General features: G+C 47.6%; 1 protein-coding gene across 3 annotated transcripts in view; it reads right to left on the bottom strand.

Moving 5' to 3' along the window:
* LARP4B (La ribonucleoprotein 4B) overlaps window positions 1–18,523 on the bottom strand; it is a 68,288-nt gene that overhangs the window by 22,530 nt on the left and 27,235 nt on the right. For 2 of the 3 annotated variants that reach the window (XM_064479276.1, XM_064479275.1), the window contains exons 4-5: window positions 4,803–4,941; window positions 4,425–4,565 (exon numbers count right to left, since the gene is read on the bottom strand). In XM_064479276.1, the coding sequence (XP_064335346.1) occupies window positions 4,425–4,565; window positions 4,803–4,941 (280 nt within the window). Of the gene's footprint in view, window positions 1–4,424; window positions 4,566–4,802; window positions 4,942–8,996; window positions 12,560–18,523 lie in introns of those variants that run through there. The other variant, XM_064479274.1, reaches the window with a different exon arrangement.

Raw genomic sequence — 18,523 nt, forward strand, 5'->3', positions numbered from 1 at the left:
CCAGCCACTCCACACAGGGCTGGAGAGAGGGCTGGAGATGCACAGACAGAGACAGCTGGTCCAGATGATTCCGGAGAGTTCTGATGGGGGAGACCGGGTGTGGAGGGCGGTTTCACTGAACATGAGAGAGGATACAGCAACGTGGAAGGTTCCTGACACGGCAGGTGAAGGGTTTGGGGACGGAGAACTGGGAGATTCGAGGTGTCAGGGTGTGAACTGCTCTTCCCACAGCTCGTCTCCACAGTAAGACAGAAGGTCATCTGTTTCCAGGCAAGATGGGGAGCAGGGCCTGGAGTTACCTCCCCTCACAGAACCACCAGCAAAACCACACACACCTGTTTCCAAGAGTTACTTACAGTCATCAAAACAAACTAACCTATGGAGAAGAGACAGCTTGGAGATAAACCTACATGCTTCAAAGGATTCTGACAAAGGCACAGAGGCAGTGCAATGGAGAAAAAAGAGTCTTTCTGACATGTGGGGCTGGAAGAGTGGCATGCCCACGTAGGGGAAAAAAAAGAATTTTGCTTTGTACCTCACACACTACAAAAATTAGCTTAAAATGGACCACAGACCTAAAAAACGTAAAATTTAAAACCATACAACTCACTGGAGAAAACCTTAGAGACCTGAGATTAAACAAAGATTTCTTAGGTACAACACAAAAAGCAAGATCCACAAGACACAAAACAAAACAAAAAAACCTGATAAACTGGACACAATTTTGAACTTTTGCTTTACATAAGATACCGTTAGAGGAGAATAAAAGACAAGTCAGACTGGAGGGATGTATTTGCAAATTACATATCTGATAAAGACTTGTTATCAAAACACACAAAGAACTCTCCACTCAATAATAAAACCCAACAAGAAAATGGACAAAAGACTTGAACAGATCCGTCACCAAAGACGTGGGCACATGCAAAGACGTTTGACACCATCAGTCATTAGGGAAATACAAATGAAAAACCACAGCAAGATCCCACTACCCAGCCTTGAGAATGGCAAGAAAGGCTGCCTACATCCAGGGCTGGTGAGGACGCAGAGCAGCTGGAGTTGGATCCACTGCTGGTGGGATCCAGAGGGAACGGCTACAGAACACAGCTCCACTCGCTCTGGAGAGGAGGAACCTGCACCTAGCAGATGATCCGTCCATCTCATTCCTACGTATTTACTCAGGAGACAGGAAAACATCTTATGTGCGAAGCACTGCTTACAAACGTTCATGGAAGCTTTATTTGTAGCAGCCAGAGCTAGAAACAATCCAGGTATTCAACAGGGGAGTGGAAAACGCACAGTGGTACCTAGTGGAACAGGACACTGCTCAGCACCAAAAAGGAAAGGTCTTAAAAGTGTGTGACATGTACGCATCTCAAAATCACTAACCCACGTTCAAAAGGCCTGAAAGAAAGAGCACCCTCTGTAAAAGTCCATTTACATAAAAACTCTAGAAAACCCAAATGGATCTACAGCAACAGAAAGCACATCAGTGGTTTCCCGGGGCAGAGGGAGGGCAGGGGTGAGGCGCAGGAAGCTTTTCGTGGCGAGGGATACGTTCGCTATCCTGACTGGGTGCTAGTTTCTCAGGTGTACGCACATCTTACCAAATTTGGCAGAGAACACAATGAGGAATGCAAGAGTCAGCAAATCAATTCTGTAAGGCACTGAACACTGTGCTCTGAGCTGAGGAAAACAGAACTCACATACACACTAGGGTATACCAAACACATGGTGTTCACTGTGTATCAACTGTGCTTCGTTCATGCTCTGTGTTCAAAATACATAAAAGAACAGAGCCAGAATCAGAGGAGACGGGAGAGTGAGACGGCCGTCCAGAGGCATGGTGGGGCCATGCGGAGGCCCCAAGGACTGTGCCCAGGCCACAGCACCCCTCTGTCTGTCCAGCCACACATCGCCTACCAGCTCAGGGACAGGCAAACAGCAGGTGGAGAATGATATCTAAACAGGTTCGAGCTATCTGCTAGTGAGCAACTATGATGGGCATCGGATGTGAGGAAGGAGCTAAAATGATGGTCCACATCATCCTGGCAGAGTCGGAGAGATGTGAGGGCCAGGCAGGGCCAGGTGAGCGGTCAAGAGGCCAGTGCTGGTCAGACGAGGCCTGCATGGGCCTCTTTTAGTGGAAGATCTCCAGACACTGGAGGCCAAACACTTACACAGCGCTGACTGCACACCTCTACAGGTAACCCGACACCGGGTGGCGAGAAGGGAGGCCAGCCTTCTCAGTTGTGTCACCTTCACTAACCCGAGAGTGTCACGCACAGTCATGGGAGGCCGAACACGCTCCACGTGCTCTGCTCATCCCCAGCAGCCAGCTCGGGGGGGCTGCCTGTCCAACTGTTAATGGTGACAGTGTAGCCTACCCCTCAGGTCTGCCTGGGTTTTACAAAGTGTCTTGTCTTTAGATGAAGGCAGAAACAAAACCAGAGACGAGCAATCAGGGTCCCACTACCTACAGGCATTTCTACGTCAGCTCACAGCCTGGCCCCCAAAAGACAACTGCTCTCTTCTTGCTCTTTTCCTTCTACAAAGAACCGGCTCCATTTGGGTATGACTCTCAGTCTCAACATCACTGCGCCCTCTCTGTACTTTCGCCCACGCTTCGCCCGACACTCAGGCTTCTGCTTCTCCTACTTGAATCTGCTCAGGTCTGACGGTCCCTGAGGCCTCTGGATCAGAACCCCTCACCGCTGCATCAACGTAAGGGTCAGCTGAAAGAAGAATCAAAGGAAACAGTGAAAGGCACATTGCTTTGGGAAAGATTTAACAAACTGAATTCAAAAAAGCACGTAAACCTCTGAACAGGCTGCAGTCGGCCACCGCTGGTGGCCATGAAGAGGATGGGAAGGGCCTGGGGCTGACTGGCTCGTGCTTCCACCTGCTGCCCCCGGCCCCAGCCCCTCTGCTCCGCTCGGGCAGAGGCACCACTGCCAGGCGGGAGGCGGGAGGCGGGAGTACACACATTTAGAGGGAACGAAACCAGCTCACACTCAACCCTGAGAGCTTCTACTCCAGTACCTTGGGCCCTGCCCCACAGTTACCTGTTTCCCCTAATTTTATAGAGACATAGAAAATCAAACAAAATGAGAAGAAGAGGAATATGTTTCAAATGAAAGGAGAAGAAAAAACCCTGAAAAAAACCCTAATGAAACAGAGATAAATAATTCACCAGATGAAGAATTCAAAGCATTAATAATGAGAATGCTAACTGAACTTGGGAAAAGAACTGATGAACACAGTGAGAATTTTAACAGGAAATCAGAAAATCTAAAAAAGAACCACTCAGAACTGAAGAGAGTAAGTGAACTGAAGAATGCACTAGAAGGAACGAAAAGCAGACCAGGTGACAGAGAAGAACACAGCAGCGCGCTGGGAGGCAGAGTAATGGGAGTCACCAGTAAGAAGAGCAAAGAGAAAGAGATTTTTAAAAACGTACAGACACATCGCAGTACACTAGCATTCACATTACAGGGGTTCCAGAAAGAGAAGAGAAAGGAGGGGGCTGGAAGTGTATTTGATGGAATTATGGCTGGAAACTTCCCAAAGCTGAAGAAAGAAACAAACGTCCAAGCAGAGGAAGCATAGAGGGTCCCAAGCAAGATGAATCCAAAGAGGTTCACCCCAAGACTCGTCACAAGTAAAAGGGTAAAAGTTAAGATAAAGAGAGGATTCTAAAGAGGGGAAGAGCGAAAAAAGTCAGTCTCAAGGCTGAACCCCCACAAGGCCATCAGCTGGTTCTCCTGCACAAACTCTGCAGCCAGAAGGAAGTGGCTCGATATATTCAAAGTGCTGAGAGGGAAAAACCTGCGGCCTAAGATACGCCACCCAGCCAAGGCATCACTCAGAACTGAAGGTGAGAGAAGGAAGTTCGCAGACAAGCAGAAACTAAAGGCTTCATCAGTACTAAACCGACCTAGAAGAAACGTTGAAGGGTTTCCTCTAAGCGGAAAAGAAGAAGAATTTACAGGAAAGGGGAAAATCCCACTAAGGGAGGCAGAGGACTAAGCACGGACTAAAGATTACTTACGCCAGTATGTGGATCGAAATGCAAAAAACTGTAAAAGCAACCGTAACTGTACAAACAGTAAAGGGATTAACACAAAGGTGTAAAATGACATCAAAAACAAAAACGCAGGGAAGGGGAGTAAAAGATACAGGCCTCTGGGAGTGTCTGAAGCTGAGTGACGACCAGTTTAAAGCAAGCAGCTCTAGCTAAGGTCAACGTACACAAACCCCACGGTGACCACACCTCACACCCACAGCAGACGCACACCCGCCAGAGAGGAACACAAGCACGCCCCTAGGAAACCAGCAAACCACAGGGGAAGAAATGAACGAGGGACTGGAAACGCAGCATGAAAGCCCATCCTCTCTACGGAAGTGAGTTTACAGGAGAGCTTTACCCGTCTCACTGTTTTCAGGCGGCGACTCGTACTCCGAGTGGTCCAGACCCAAAGTGCTCATGGCTGTCTGGTCTGACTCCTGCAAATCTGATAGTGCTGCATTCTCATGACTTTTGTCACCATCACCATTGGTGTCCGAACCTGTAATTGTGAATTTCATCCAAAAGTCAGGGTTATAAGAATAATTTTCTCTTAAAACAAAAGCTTACACCTATAGTTATTTCACATTTTTAACTTGACTATAAGAGACCTCTTGGCTCTTAAATACTGTCACAAACCATGACACAGATCTTAGTCAATCAACACTTTCCCAAAGAGGAACTGGAAGGAAACAGAGGCAAAGCCGAGGGCAAGGCCCCCCGCCCCCGTCCCACTCACCCTCCCGGCCGCGGCCGGGCGCCTCCTGCCAGGCTGCGCGCACACCGCCATCCGCTGCGCTGCTTGCTTCCAGGTGTAACATGTGAGTGCCCCATACTTTTGCATTAGGGTTTAGCTCTGAAACCTTGGCTGCTGGCACCTAAGAAAAAGTGTGATATATACATTTGTATCCAAAGTCCAGTGAAATGCAATTTTACTTATTAATTCAGAGTTAAAACACATCTACGTTGCCATTAGATTTTAAGTTCTTACTAGAAACAGGAATGAAAGCGTCTCCGCCCTCCTGGAGATTTCAGTAAATTACCAGCAGTGTAACTGCTAAATAACTAGTGATCCAATGATCATCTCTGTTCCAGACTACCCTCTGCAATTTGCAGATTGACAGCTCTGAACAGAGATGGATAAAACTTTAAAAACAAAGCTCAAACACTCATAGAAGCAAAGGCTGTAGAAAAATCAAAGTCCTCACAAGAGTGGAGGTCTGCTAAATCCGTCAGGGAGGTGCCTGGGGCCGCACTCTGACTGCACCCGCTCCTGGTTGCGGGGACTCCTCGCCGTTCCAGACACACCAGGCACTTCTGCTCTGATTTTTGTCCAGAACACTCTCCCAGATGCCCACACGGCTGGCCTGTGCCTTCACATCCTCTGAGGATTGCTGAGGTCTTTTCTGCTGAGCCTACAACCACCCCCGGATTTCTCTTCTCCTGCTTACAAACCCTGAGTGGCTCCCCGGACCTAAAGAAAAGCTGAAGTCTAGGGGCACTTGCACCCCAAACTAACTCTGGTTCTGCTGCCATAATTCTTGAGCAAACCTAGTCAAACGACAGGCCTTTTCCCAGGTACCACAAGCCTTGAGCCATTGTGCAGGGCCTGAGCTTCCACAGAGAGGGACAAGAGTCCAGGTCCCAGGAGCCCCAGGCACAGCCGGGCAGGAACGCTGAAGGGGGAGCAGCCTCCCTGCACAGCCCCAGAGAGGAGCAGGTGTTACTCAACGCGTCTCCTCAGTGAGACGGTCAGGATGTCCATTGTGAAGCAGCAAGGAAACGCCGTGTGGATGAACAAGCTTAAAGAGACAGAGTAAACTCACTCTAGCTGGAGTGGCTAAGCTTGTAGTGAAAAAGAAAACCGTCTGTGAAACTGAGAGAAGAGGCAGGTGAGGATAAAACTACAGAATATGCTTTGCTCACACCTAGGAGGCCTGGGCAGGAGGACCATGAACACAACCCCAGGTGCCTAAGTGAGGGCCTGTTTGGAGTCCCCATCGTTCCTTAAGTACTGGGCGGTGCAGAGGGCAGCTCCCCCTCTCCTCTGAGAACACTGGCCTCAAGAAGCACAACTCTTCAAGCTCCCCCTCACCTGACATCTAAACTTCCAGCTCATTTCTGGCCTCTGCCTCTGCACACGCACGCACCGACCTCCCCAGCACACCCGTGATGCCCTCCCTGGGCACTGCGCGGACACGAGGGTGGACAAGGCGGACGAGCGAAGCGACGCAGCAGATGCTCTGAGTCTCACGAGCGTCTCCGCCTTCCTCAGCATCTCCACCCTCCAATCTTGTCCTCCTTAAACTCTCTCTCCTCTTTCATATTCTAATACCTGTGTCAACCACCTCCTCTGCTCAGACCTGGTCTCTCCACCAGGTAACACGTCAGCTTTCCAAGCCATGAAGACTCTCCCGACTCGTCCATGTGCTATGCGCTCTCAATTCCCAACCCAACTAACACCGGTCTTTTCCACCTGTGCACCTCTGCAGCTGACGACACATCGCATCACGACACACACTCCGTAGTTCCCGAACACAGACACACCTCGTCCCAGCAGCGCCCCGAGAGCCTCCACGGCATCCGGCCCCTCCCATGGGCCCAGACTCTGGGCTGGCCCTCGTGTTCACCACTCTGTGGCCAGCAAACACCCAGCATCCTCAACTCAGTACAGAGCTGCCTGAGAAATGTGCCGAAGAAATGAATGTTTAATAACGTCATGACCAAAAATTCTATTTTCCACTCCACAATTTGACAACTGTGCCAGGTTTCATGACACCACTGAACAGAGCCTGCTCCTGACATAACTGACCACCCCTTAAGTAGTAAACCTTCAAATCCCAATCGAGCATTAGGGACTGAACACAATTTTAAGCAGTTAACCATTATTCAAGACGTACTCTGAGGTGAGATGTATGACTTAGAGCGACAACTGGACAACTCACACTGGAACCCCGTTTGGTCAGGACACCCTGGGAGGTAGTGGCTGTCACTCCCCCATTTCACAAGTAAGAAACCTGAGGCAGAGAAAGGTGAAGCAACTTGCCCCCGAAGATGGTAATTAGAAAACTGAGTTCCAGTATCAGGGAAAACAAAACATTTATCAAGAGTTCATTAACTCCTTGTAATCTGCACAAGAAATAACTTGTACTAAACATATTTCGTTAACATGCAGTTACTCTCTTGCAGTCGTAGGGACCTCCAACCGATTATCAACAACTCAGGTTCATCTGTGTGCCTACTTAGGTCTTATTTTTCCATTGAAAAATCATGGCTAAGCAATGGTTATTAGAACCAGAATTGAGCTGGCTGTTAAATGGCCATGTTCTGAAGCAATTCTACATAAATGACCACTGCGACTCCCTGAAGAATGTAGTATCCCCAAACTCTGACACTCTCAAGAAACTCCTCCAGCCGCCCTCCCCCAAACGCTATGCTCCATCAAAGAAACAAGTAACCTACCAATGTACACTTGCGTTCTCTGGACACAAGACAGAAGGGTCCCACTGACACGTTCCTGGGTAGGAACTAGAGTAACTAGTAACCGAGGAAGAGAAAACGCAGATGGAGCACACAGAACAGGTGAGATGCTGGAGGAAAGAAATCTCGCTTTTCAAATTTTAAGTTATCATGGCCTCTTTCTGGATTTGCTAGTAAGTTCAGTAATTCAGAGTAATTCGTTCGCTTTTGAGACACAACTCTGGCTTTTTATTTGTAAAATGGAGTAACAGCTGCTACAGAAAATTAATGTTAAAGCAAAGTCCGTCCAGGCACTTTGAGAAGTGGAGTTCTGAACAGAAAGTACTGACACTAAATGTAGTCTGTCAGATCAGAACCCTGCTGGGCGCGTCTCACAGCTGAGAAGCTGGCTCGGAACAGCGCACACGCACCTCACCTCCAGAGAGGTGGCCGTGTGCACCAGAGGCCAGCTGCTCAGCACGCCTGCTCACAGAATTGATTATGTACTGTTGGGCCTCCACAACTACTCAAGGAACAAAACTGATCCACTTGAATTTAACTTTTTCTGGTAAAACTCCCAAATGTGGGCATGGAAAGGAAAGAAAAGAAGTTAACAGGTAATTCCCTAAATCATAGGATTTAATTTCTACCCGTTCATTTCCATATAATAGGCGTAACATTTGAGCCATATCTATCTCCTCACTATTACCATTTTTCTTGTCTAGTGCAACAAAAATCACTAGAAATAAACTACTGATTGGATAGAGATTTTGCTATTACAAGTACACATGTCCAAAAGGGCTGCTATAAGAATAAGATGAATTTTCCTCTTGCTGAATATTCCTGTCTATTATTACAGAATTTCTAGAAAGATGCTCAAACTAGCTGCACATCGCAGGCCATCTGCAAAGGTCCTTCCAAACCAGCAGGGACCGAACGTCGTGGTCAGAAAAGCCCTGCAGGTGCTTCTGACTGAAAGAACCAGAACCAAGATTTTTGGAGCCAGTTAACGCAAGTTTTACCTCCCTTAGACAACCATTTACCATACAAAAGCAGTGGAAAGCACAGATCTGAATTCCTCTGCATTCTGCAAGTGTAACCGCTCAGAAATGACTTTAAACACCCAGGGGGTCAAATGCTTGTTTTGCCCCAACAAGGGGCTGGGGGCACGGATGGATGGGCACTGGGCACACACAGGCAGCCTCTGCCAACAGCCCACCTGTGACCAGCACACAAGGTTTAGTGCCAACAAGAGCTGACACACAGACTCTGGCTTAAATCAACTGAACAGGGAACTGAAGTCACACTCCCCAGCTCGGAAATGGTTAAACTGAGGCTGTACTTACACCTTTACAACAACATTCAGAGGACTGCCAGTTGTTTAGAATAGATTGTTGTTAATTCTGAGTCAAGTGCAGGCAAATCAAGGTGCAGCATACTCGGCACAGTAGTGAAAACTGATGAGCGTACTTACGGACTGCCCACCTCTCTCCTGCCGTCCCCGCATGACACCGTCTTCTGCCGCTGCGGGCTGACAAGGGGGCTGTTCCATCCAAAACCAAGCGCTCTCTAGGTCCTGTGGCTTGCTGTGCAGGTGCTCACTAAACACTTCACCTTCCAACACGTCTCTTGTGATTGTCTTAGTCCATGGACAGCCCACCTGGTATCCACAGCCGTCTGCCAGTCCCTCACAAAAACTGTGACTTGCCAACCCTCCCATCGGGTAACAGGAAAGCTCATTCAAAAACTGGAAGTACAGTTCCTCTGGGAAGCTCTGCAAATCCCCCTCTGAAGGGTTTTCAGATGTGAGTGACAGGACAGGGTCCTCCCCACCTGGTGCAACGACATCCTTGCTGTCACCTGGGGTGACAGGAACCACCTGCAGGGCACTGTGGGGAGCAGCCAAGCGTCCGTCTGTTGGGGCAAGGGCAGCACCAGCCAAGCAGGCATAGCCTGCACAAGCGTCGCTGAACTCCATTCTTTCAGAGGTCACCCCCGAGCTTCCCACAAAGTTCACTTCCCTGCTGAACACAGTGCCCTGCACGGCGGGCCCAGGGCCTCCCCGCGAGGAGTGGTGTGCACGCCCATCTGCCCCGCGCAGGCCCTCAAGAGGGCCAGGGCTGGGATCACTGCTGCCTCCCTCTGGACGCAGCGTCTCCTCCCCTCCTCCACAGGCTCGATCTGGTTCACTCACCCACCACGCACCTCCTCCAGACACAACGGAAACTTCCTCAGCTGATTCGGAGAAAACGCGCTCCAGTCCCGGACTCCCAGCCCCATCCGCAGAGCTCACGTCTACTGCTGACTTCTGTGTACCTGGACTCCGACTCCGGTTTAAAGGTGGTGCAAGGTTGAGCTCTCCATACCTGCGCTCGCTCCCTCTAAGGGTCTCATCATTCTCCTCTATTTGATTTATTTCAAGAGCAGGGTTTCCCGTTACGCGAGAACTGACACAAGCCAGTACACCCTGACCAGGCACTGCCATGCATTGTCGCACACTGGTCTGCGGGTCTGACCTGACACTTCCTAGGCCATCTGCACTGGTCTCCCTGGGACTGGCTCTCAGTCTGTGAGGGCCCCTCCCTGGGTTCTTCACACATGCTCCGGCCTCCGGCTCACCCTCCTCTTCAGTGCAGGTGGAAACCAAGTCGTCTAGGGGCACATGCTCCGAGTTGCAGAGCGCCCCCCCGACAGCAGTTCCCCGCATTACGCATGAGAAATCACAGCTGTGGGCCTGGGGCTTGCGGGCCCTAGTGTCTGCACCCAGATCTACCTGACACGGAGATCCCCATTCAAATGCCCTCTTACCACAACCTTCATCTCCAAAAATGCTCATCTCATCCTCACCTTGATAAGATGAACTATTCTGAGACTGCAAAGACAGTTCTGCTTTGTTTGCAGGCTGGCTGCTCCCACTTCCCACGCTGCAGTCCCCCAGGTGCTGTTCCTCAATCACTGCCAGCCCTAGACCAACACTTCTGTTAGAGGCTGAGTCTCGGAAATTCGCACGAACGGGAAGACACTCACTTCCAAAGCTCAATGAAGTGATACATCTTTTTGAAGTTAAGTTAATTCTATCTAGACCTATGGAAAGGAGACTACTACTGTGAGAGCCACGAATATCTAAGTTCAAACAATCACTGACTTTTAGTGGTTCTATAGAGTCATCTTCTCCTTCCCTTTCAGAGATGAAACTCTGATCTACACTAGCTGTTACAGCTCCAGATTCACCATTTCCTTCAGCATGTGACGTGTCAGTAAGTAAATTCACATGCAAATCCCCCACCGGCCCTCCCAGTCCTGCACCGCAGCTCTCTCCCCCTCTGGTGTCTGTGCTAATATTTAAAGTGGGGAGAATGCCAACATTATGTAAGGCACTACCATCCGTGCAATCTTTAGGGACCCTGGTGTAAGTGTCTGCCCTGAAGGGCTCAGCCTGCAGGTCACCAGTGTTTACTTTACAGGGTGGGTCACCACTGGTCAACAGTCCAGAACTAGGTTTGATTTTCCCAGCCACCTCACTTGGCAGTGGCATGGCCTTCAGGGACAGCTCGGCCTGCAGTGCCCTGAACTCCCCTGGCCGCTGGGCCCCTCCACAGATCCCCTCGAAGGTGACAGCTGGATGGCTCTTGGGAGCTGCAGCTGCTCCGCACACACGAGCACACAGCTCGCCTCCAGCGTCAGGGCCAGCAGGGTCCAGAGCACAGACCCAGTAAAACCCGCTCTCTTGCCAACTCCTGCATCGTCCATGGTCAACACACAGAGGAACATCACTGTTCCCCTCCACACCGGACACACCTGAGGAGTCACCGTCACTGCCCTCCTGAACCTTCCCCACCCTTTCGTTCTCTATTATGGAGCTTTTCCCAGTGGCTGAGCCGCGGCCTTGGGGGTCAGCTACCAGGGCTCTCCCTTGCCCATCTGACAGACGCCCCGCACCTTCTAGGGCACCCCATTTCCTGCCAGTGCCTGCATTTTCGCAGCCCAGCCCAGCAGCAACAGCAGCCTCCCCGGCAGTGTTGCGCCTGCTTGAGAGCCCGCAGCTGGGAGAGGAAAGCGAGGGCAGTGAGGGCCCCGGTGTCTGACCCTGACTGTGCGCGGGCCTTGCAACAAGCCAGGCCCACACGGTCGCTCCATGGCCAACAGTGTCACGCTCCTCGCCTCCAAAGCTACCAAATAATGAAGATAAAGTTCTACTTATCTTGTTCTCCGCTGCCTGCTCCTCCAAAGATTTCTGTAAAAGGCCAGTTTTTTCACTGTCAGGGTCGCTACTTAATTCTTTGCTGAAGCAACAACCCATGTCTGAAAGTCCAAAAACTCACGTAACAACGCTTGTCACTTTCCGAGCCTCCACAAGCCCATCTCACACTCACTTTCTATGGTTTCTGATGAGAAGCCAACGCCCAGACACCAAAAATAACCCTTGCACAGCAGTCACATGTCCCTGCCACTCAAGTCCAAACTCCTAATCACAACAGACCTGCCTACGAGACACCCCAGTCCTCCTCACGTTGAAACCCAAACAGCACACGGAGTTCAGACTCAGAACACAACCGTTTTCATATTACTTTTCTTATTCTCATAAACTCAGTAAAAAATAACTAAAATGACTGTCCCAGCCAGAAGAGGGGGTTTCAGACATCAGCATTCCCAGAACTGTACATCACGGCACAGCGGCAACTAAAGGAGCCCGCATGCGTGCTCCCGGAAGGGAAACAAAAGTAAAGGTGTTCTGTGAAATTCACGGGTGCTTCTAGCTATACCCAGCTTTCTGTTTGAGAATTAATGGCTGTGGCTATTCAGGGACAACGTGCTGGTGTCCACTGGGGGTGCACGTGGGAACGAGTACAGTGGCTGGCACGCCATCGGGGATGTGCTTTAAAACAGCCCTGGCCTGCGAATAAAGAGGTAAATACATACAGACATGACACTCTTTAAACTGTGTGTGCAGAAGGGAGGAAAAGACAAAACAAGCAGCAGAATGTGAGGTGGCAACTGCTCAAGTTCAGAATGGGTGAGCTGGGGTTCACTTCACTCTCCACTTCTGCAGATGCCTGAAAATTCTAGTTAAGAGAAAAAAAAGAGCAAGAGAAAAAGAGAAAGAAGGAAAACCTACGCCTGTGAGTCCAGTACAGGAAGCCCCTCAAAAGCTCGCGCGTGAAGCCTCCTCTGTGCAGCATCTGTGCAGTCACCTGACCCCACGTCCAGGACCGCCACACCTAGGACGGGCCCGAGCTCACGCCAACATCTGCAAGCTTTGTTCGCAGTAAAGCGCTCCTTCTTACGATTTTGATACATTTTAAAATTAAATTAATTCTGTTAACTCCTCTGCGAGAGATTTTTCTGTCTACTTTAGTCTATAGTTATGGCTGGTGTACTCCTAACATTTTATAAAACACTGAGGGTTTCTGAGGACAAGTTTAGAATTCTATTTAATTAAACATGAAGATGATAGGAAGCCCTGTGAATGTACCTCAGCTCGAGCACTGAAATGACAGTGGATAATGATGATGATGCTGATGACAATGGCGGCAAACTCTTTCTTTCTCCGGCGCCACGTGCATAAGACTTGAAGGACACCAGACCCCCTGGGCAGATATATGGACCCATCCTGTAGATAAGGCACGGGAGGCCAAGGGCTCCACTCCACATAAGGTGACCTGCTCTCTCTCTCACTAGAAAATTCAATATCCACAGGAAAAAGGATCCTTCAGCCCACGTGACACAAGCCCTTAACCTCTGTTCCACAGAGTTAAGTGCAGGGTTAAATGGAGCAGCAGTTACGGGGCAAACCCATGAGCTTTTCTGCCAGGTCTGATTCTCAGTTCTGACCACATGTGTGAGCTTCGGCAAATTACTTAACCTCTTTGTCTCAGTTTTCTCATTTGTCCAATTTACTTAAAGAGCTGTGGTGAGGTTACTAAGTAAAATATTTAAAATAAAACACCCAGATCACTTCAAAGTCCTCATAATCCGACCCAAGCCCACCTCTCTAACAGCCTCTCTTTCTAAGATGCCACCCTCCTCACCTTCTCTGCCTCATCCTAAAAAACCCCCAGTGACCAACCCTGGCACACCCTGTCTTTGCTCAGAACCCTTTATCTGGTCTCACTCCCCCAGTTCCCAAGCCTCATAACCCTTCCTGAGGCTGTGCCTCTCAGCTCTGAGAGAAGGCCCTCTCCCGTCCCCACATGCCGCCTGCTCGCCCCCCGTGGGTCAGCATCTGTACCCCTGACTCTCTCAAAGTGTGGGCTGTGGTGCCCTGGGGATCTGCAGGCTCTCCAGAGAATTAAAAGACGCAAACACAGAATTTTAAAGATTGGCCATGTTTGCATACAGGTTTAAGAGTGCAGTGGTGGCATGTGACAACACTTAAACTGACCTAAGCTACTGGGAAAAGAGTTAGATCTAAGACGTCATAAATTCACTCATGCCCATTGAAGGCCAGGTGACAACAAGGTAGGCCACAGACACAAACCGGCAAAAGAAGTGGGAAACTGTTCACTCGGCATTCAGCAGTTTAGGTTGTGGTGAACTCAAAGAAATTCTCGGTAACCAGTATGAGAAGTACTCGGTGAAGCAGCTTTAGTTTCAGCAAATCATCACCTGCCAGACTAAACAAATACCATTAATTTGCACTTTATAGGTTTGGGCAATCAAGTTTTATATTTGTATTAAGAATTACATACCATAAGAGATTATCAGTAGTTCTATAGTATTAGAAAAACAATTTAAATCAACAGCAACCTGGAGAGAGCTCTCACTGCAGCAGTTTTGAGAGGTCAGGCAAAGTGGTGAACTAGGGAGCTCCAAGCTCTCAGTCACTCTCATTCCTCCACAGAAATGTGGAAACACCCAGAAGCTTCTGAACCAACTTTACAGGAGCTCTGAAAACCAATTACAGGTTACAGCTACTAAGCAAACACACAATCAGGAAAAAGCTGCGCTCAACCCGGCAGGAACGTTTTGGGGTGTTGTGGGGCCTTGGTCTGGGGTGGGCAGCAGCCTGGGTCCCAGATCCCTCCCTGGAGCCAGAGGGAGCAGGGCAAACTGTCCTTGCCAATCAGTGTCCCCATCTGTTCTGTTCTAGCTGGAGGCTACCAAGAGGACTGACTTGCCTGTCCTGTCTCACATAACGCTGAACACAAGCGGGTAAAGTGGCAGGCACCGCTCATGAAAGCTACAGAGGGACCAGAGACCCACATATGCCAGGGCACAAGGTGACAAGTGGAGACATGCAAGAACCATCCAAAGCCTGGAGAAGAGGCTAGGGTGTAACTCCTGGAAACAAGGACATTCAAAAGCAGCCACACACATGGGGATCCAGGAGGCCACATCTAGGCAAGACATGTGCTCACCGAGGTGTTTCACCTCGGGCTGATCCCTGGTCTCCAAGCAAGCTGCGTGAACACAAAGCCCGCCTGCAAAGACCGGGAGAGGCAAGGTACTCCCTCTCTGACCAGGCGCCGGTCTGACTGTCAGCTTCAGCTCAAGACGTTCAAGAAAATCTTTGTAAAAATATTAGGTGAACACAAGCAAAAAGGAACAGCGACTTCACTCAATACACATGACAAGGAACAGTCTTCATAAAAATGGTCTGGAAAAGTCTTAAAACCATGAAGACTACTGTAGTCTTAAACAACAACAACAAACAGGAAACCTGGGATAAGGAGAGAATCCGATGTCCATAGTTACTATGTTACCATCGAATGCCCAGTTTTCGAAAACAACAAAATCATAAGGCATACAAAGAAACAAGAAAACATGACTCATTCAAAGGAACACAAGCAATTGGCCCTGAGAAAGTGAAGACATGGGACTTACTAGATGAAGACTTTAAAACAATCATCTTAAATATGCTCAAAGAGCTAAGGCAAATCATAAACAAGGAACTGAAGTTAATCAGGAAAATAATAAATGAACAAGATGAGAATATCAACAAAGAGGTAGGAATTATAAAAAAGAACCAAATACTCTGGAGCTGAAAAGTACAATAACTGAATTGAAAAATTCACTAGAAGGGTTCAGCTGAAGAACTGGACAGGCAGAAGGGAGAACCAGCAAATGTGAAGGCAAGACAATTAAAATTACTGAGTCTGAGGAGCAGAAGGAAAAAGAATGAAGAAAAGTACATGGGGCCTAAAAGACTCAATGGGGCGTCATTAAAGGGACCAACACACACACTGTGGGAGTCCCAGAGCAAGAAGAGAGGACAGGGAAGAAAGAGTATGTGAAGAAATAAGCGCCAAAGATGCCCCAAGTTTGATGAAATCCACGAATTTACAAATATCAACAGACTTCAAGTAGGATAAACCCAAGGAGACCTACACCAAGACACATTATAGTCAGACTGTCAAAAGCAGCAAGAGACAAAAAAGGACTCATCAAGTACAAGAGATGCTCAATAAGATAATCTCCAGTTAATCATGAGACAACTTGCAGGGCAGAAGTCAGTGACATGACATACTTAAAGTGCTGAAAGAAAAACTCAGTTGAGAATTCTTTATCCAGCAAAACTATTCTTCAAAAATGAAGGACATTCACTTCATTTGTGACATTCCCTGGGAAAAGACATTCCCCGATAAACAAAAGTTGAAGGATTTAAAAGGGAAATGTGTAAAAATAAGTATAAATCTACGGTATTGGGCACACTTAATAAAGATGTAATCTGTGACACCAATAACAGAGGGAAGAAAATTTTATAAAAGTTTTTGTGTGCTATTGAGGTTAAACAGGCATCAAATTAGATAGTTATATCTTTTCGATGTTTTTTGCAGTCCCCATGGTAACCACAAATACACACACACACACACACAATACACATAAAGAAAAGTTTTTAGGATAAATGACTACACTACCAATTATGCCATGTTGGTGTTAAAGAAATTTCTTTTCAATTTAAAGTATGTCTTGCAGAGACGTATCCATGAGCTACATTACATAGCTCCTGCCCAAATGGGTCTTAAAACTCCCAAGATAAAACACACACATTTGAAATCTTTAGAAAAATAATGTAATACATAATTTCTTATAGAAATTTTAATCAAATAAGGAAGTAATATAGGTGACTGTGAAAAAGATGAATCAATGAAATTTTAACAGTTATAGCTGAGAATGCCCTTGAAGGATGTAAAAACTTTCAAGATGGACAGAAAATTATAGAAAGGAAAAAAAGTATTACAGTTGATTTTGTTCTAAATGGCAACTCAGTTACTTCTTAATTGTAATTTTTAATTTTAGGTAACTCAGTTACCTGATGAACATACACAATAGTAGCTTTAATGGTCTCTTCTATACAATAAATATAGTAAAACAGCTACTTGTTTATTCCAAATTTACTTCTCAGGCCCTAACCTCTCCAGTGAGATCCAACTGGTACAAGTGACCCACTTCACTGCTCACCTGAATTTCTACCAATTAGTGGATTTTCCCTCTACAAACCTTTACTTCTTCAGTTTTTTCCACCTCAAAGTAAATGAAACCGCCATCCGTCAAGTTGTTCAACTGTCCTTGATCTACCTTCTCCTCACCCCAACCGCTACACCCAATCTTGACCTGGTGCAGTTGGATCCACCTCCAGAGTGAACCTGAAATCCCTTCAGTCTAAACTACCATCATTTCTCTTTCGTTACTTAGCAGTTTTTTTATCTGGTTTCTCTGCTTCCATTCTCGGCTCACCACAACACATTCCGTCAAGATAATGAGGTCAAAATAATCTTCCTAAAATATGTAAGTCATGCTACCCCCACCTAAAATCCTACAGCTTTACCCCAAACTAGTATCAGCCGCTCAGAGACAATGCACAGCCCCCGAACGCCTGCAGGAGCTAGGTTTTGTGTCTGGTACTGCTTTCTCCTTGTTGTTTCTCTTTCTAAAGGAAGTGACAGATGCCAAGAGGAAGTACTTCATCTTGAGCTGGCTCTGAAGCCAGGCTGCCTTGGTTCAAATCCTAGTCCTGCCACTTTCTAGTCGAGCAATCTTGGGAAAATGACTTAAGCCTCTCTAGGTCTCAGTTTCCTCCAGTTAAAAATCACTTTTCGGAGCTCACTGATTGGCTAGATTTGTAAATAGTTACTACTTGACATGGATTTTTTTTGGGGGCGGTGGACTACAGAATAAACACCTGATAGTACCACTGGTACATGCAAACCTGCTCCTGAACTATTCAGACATCACTTCAAAGATGCTCCTGCTACCTACAGTGCACCTAACTCCGGGGAAAGGCTGCATCTTACAGAGAACAGTTCCTAAATCAGACTCACTAACCGACTGTAGCAACTGCAGACTACCAAGCCACAACACCAATTAAAACGTCCACACACTTAGTTGCACCATGCACCATGCACCATGCCAGTTAGAAAACACTCAAAGCAATGCCATTTATAATCACAGGGAAAAAAAAGGAACAAGTTAAATGTACCTCAAAGCCAAACGGCTAAGGAAATGACAGCATCTCAACAAAGAAAATACTACAGGGCAAGAACAAGCAGCTATATCGATGAAATCTGCTATGCGGGAAAACACGAGGTGGAATATGTATATGTTTGTATGGTTACAACTATATAAAAATGTGTGTACTCTTTCTTTTCTATCAAGATGCTCGAGTCTGTTATAAACTTTCAAAGAACACACATGTTGTGAGCCCAGATGGTCTCTTAAGGTAACTTCCAGCTCTAGTTTTCAATGATCCTATGAAAACCTAAAGTGTGCAACACCCTGAAAACCTGGTAAGCAGCGTGTCCACGCTTTACAAAACCCACTGTCAGAGATGAGATCGGCCCAAGGGACATCGAGGGTACCGAGCAGCAGGGCTGGACCAAGAACGAGCCACGTGATATTCTATCGTAGGACATTAATTCTTAAAATGACGAAGACAAAGAAAGCATGTGTAGGCAGCATTAGCTGCACATTATTTCTCCACAGAAATGAAATACTGAATTCTGGCTCTAGTGTTACACTTCTTCTCTACATCGGCCGTATCTCAATTCTCACCTACAAAGT

This window comes from Camelus dromedarius, chromosome 26 (genome assembly GCF_036321535.1).
Source record: "Camelus dromedarius isolate mCamDro1 chromosome 26, mCamDro1.pat, whole genome shotgun sequence".
In the NCBI taxonomy this organism is placed as follows: Eukaryota; Metazoa; Chordata; class Mammalia; order Artiodactyla; family Camelidae; genus Camelus; species Camelus dromedarius.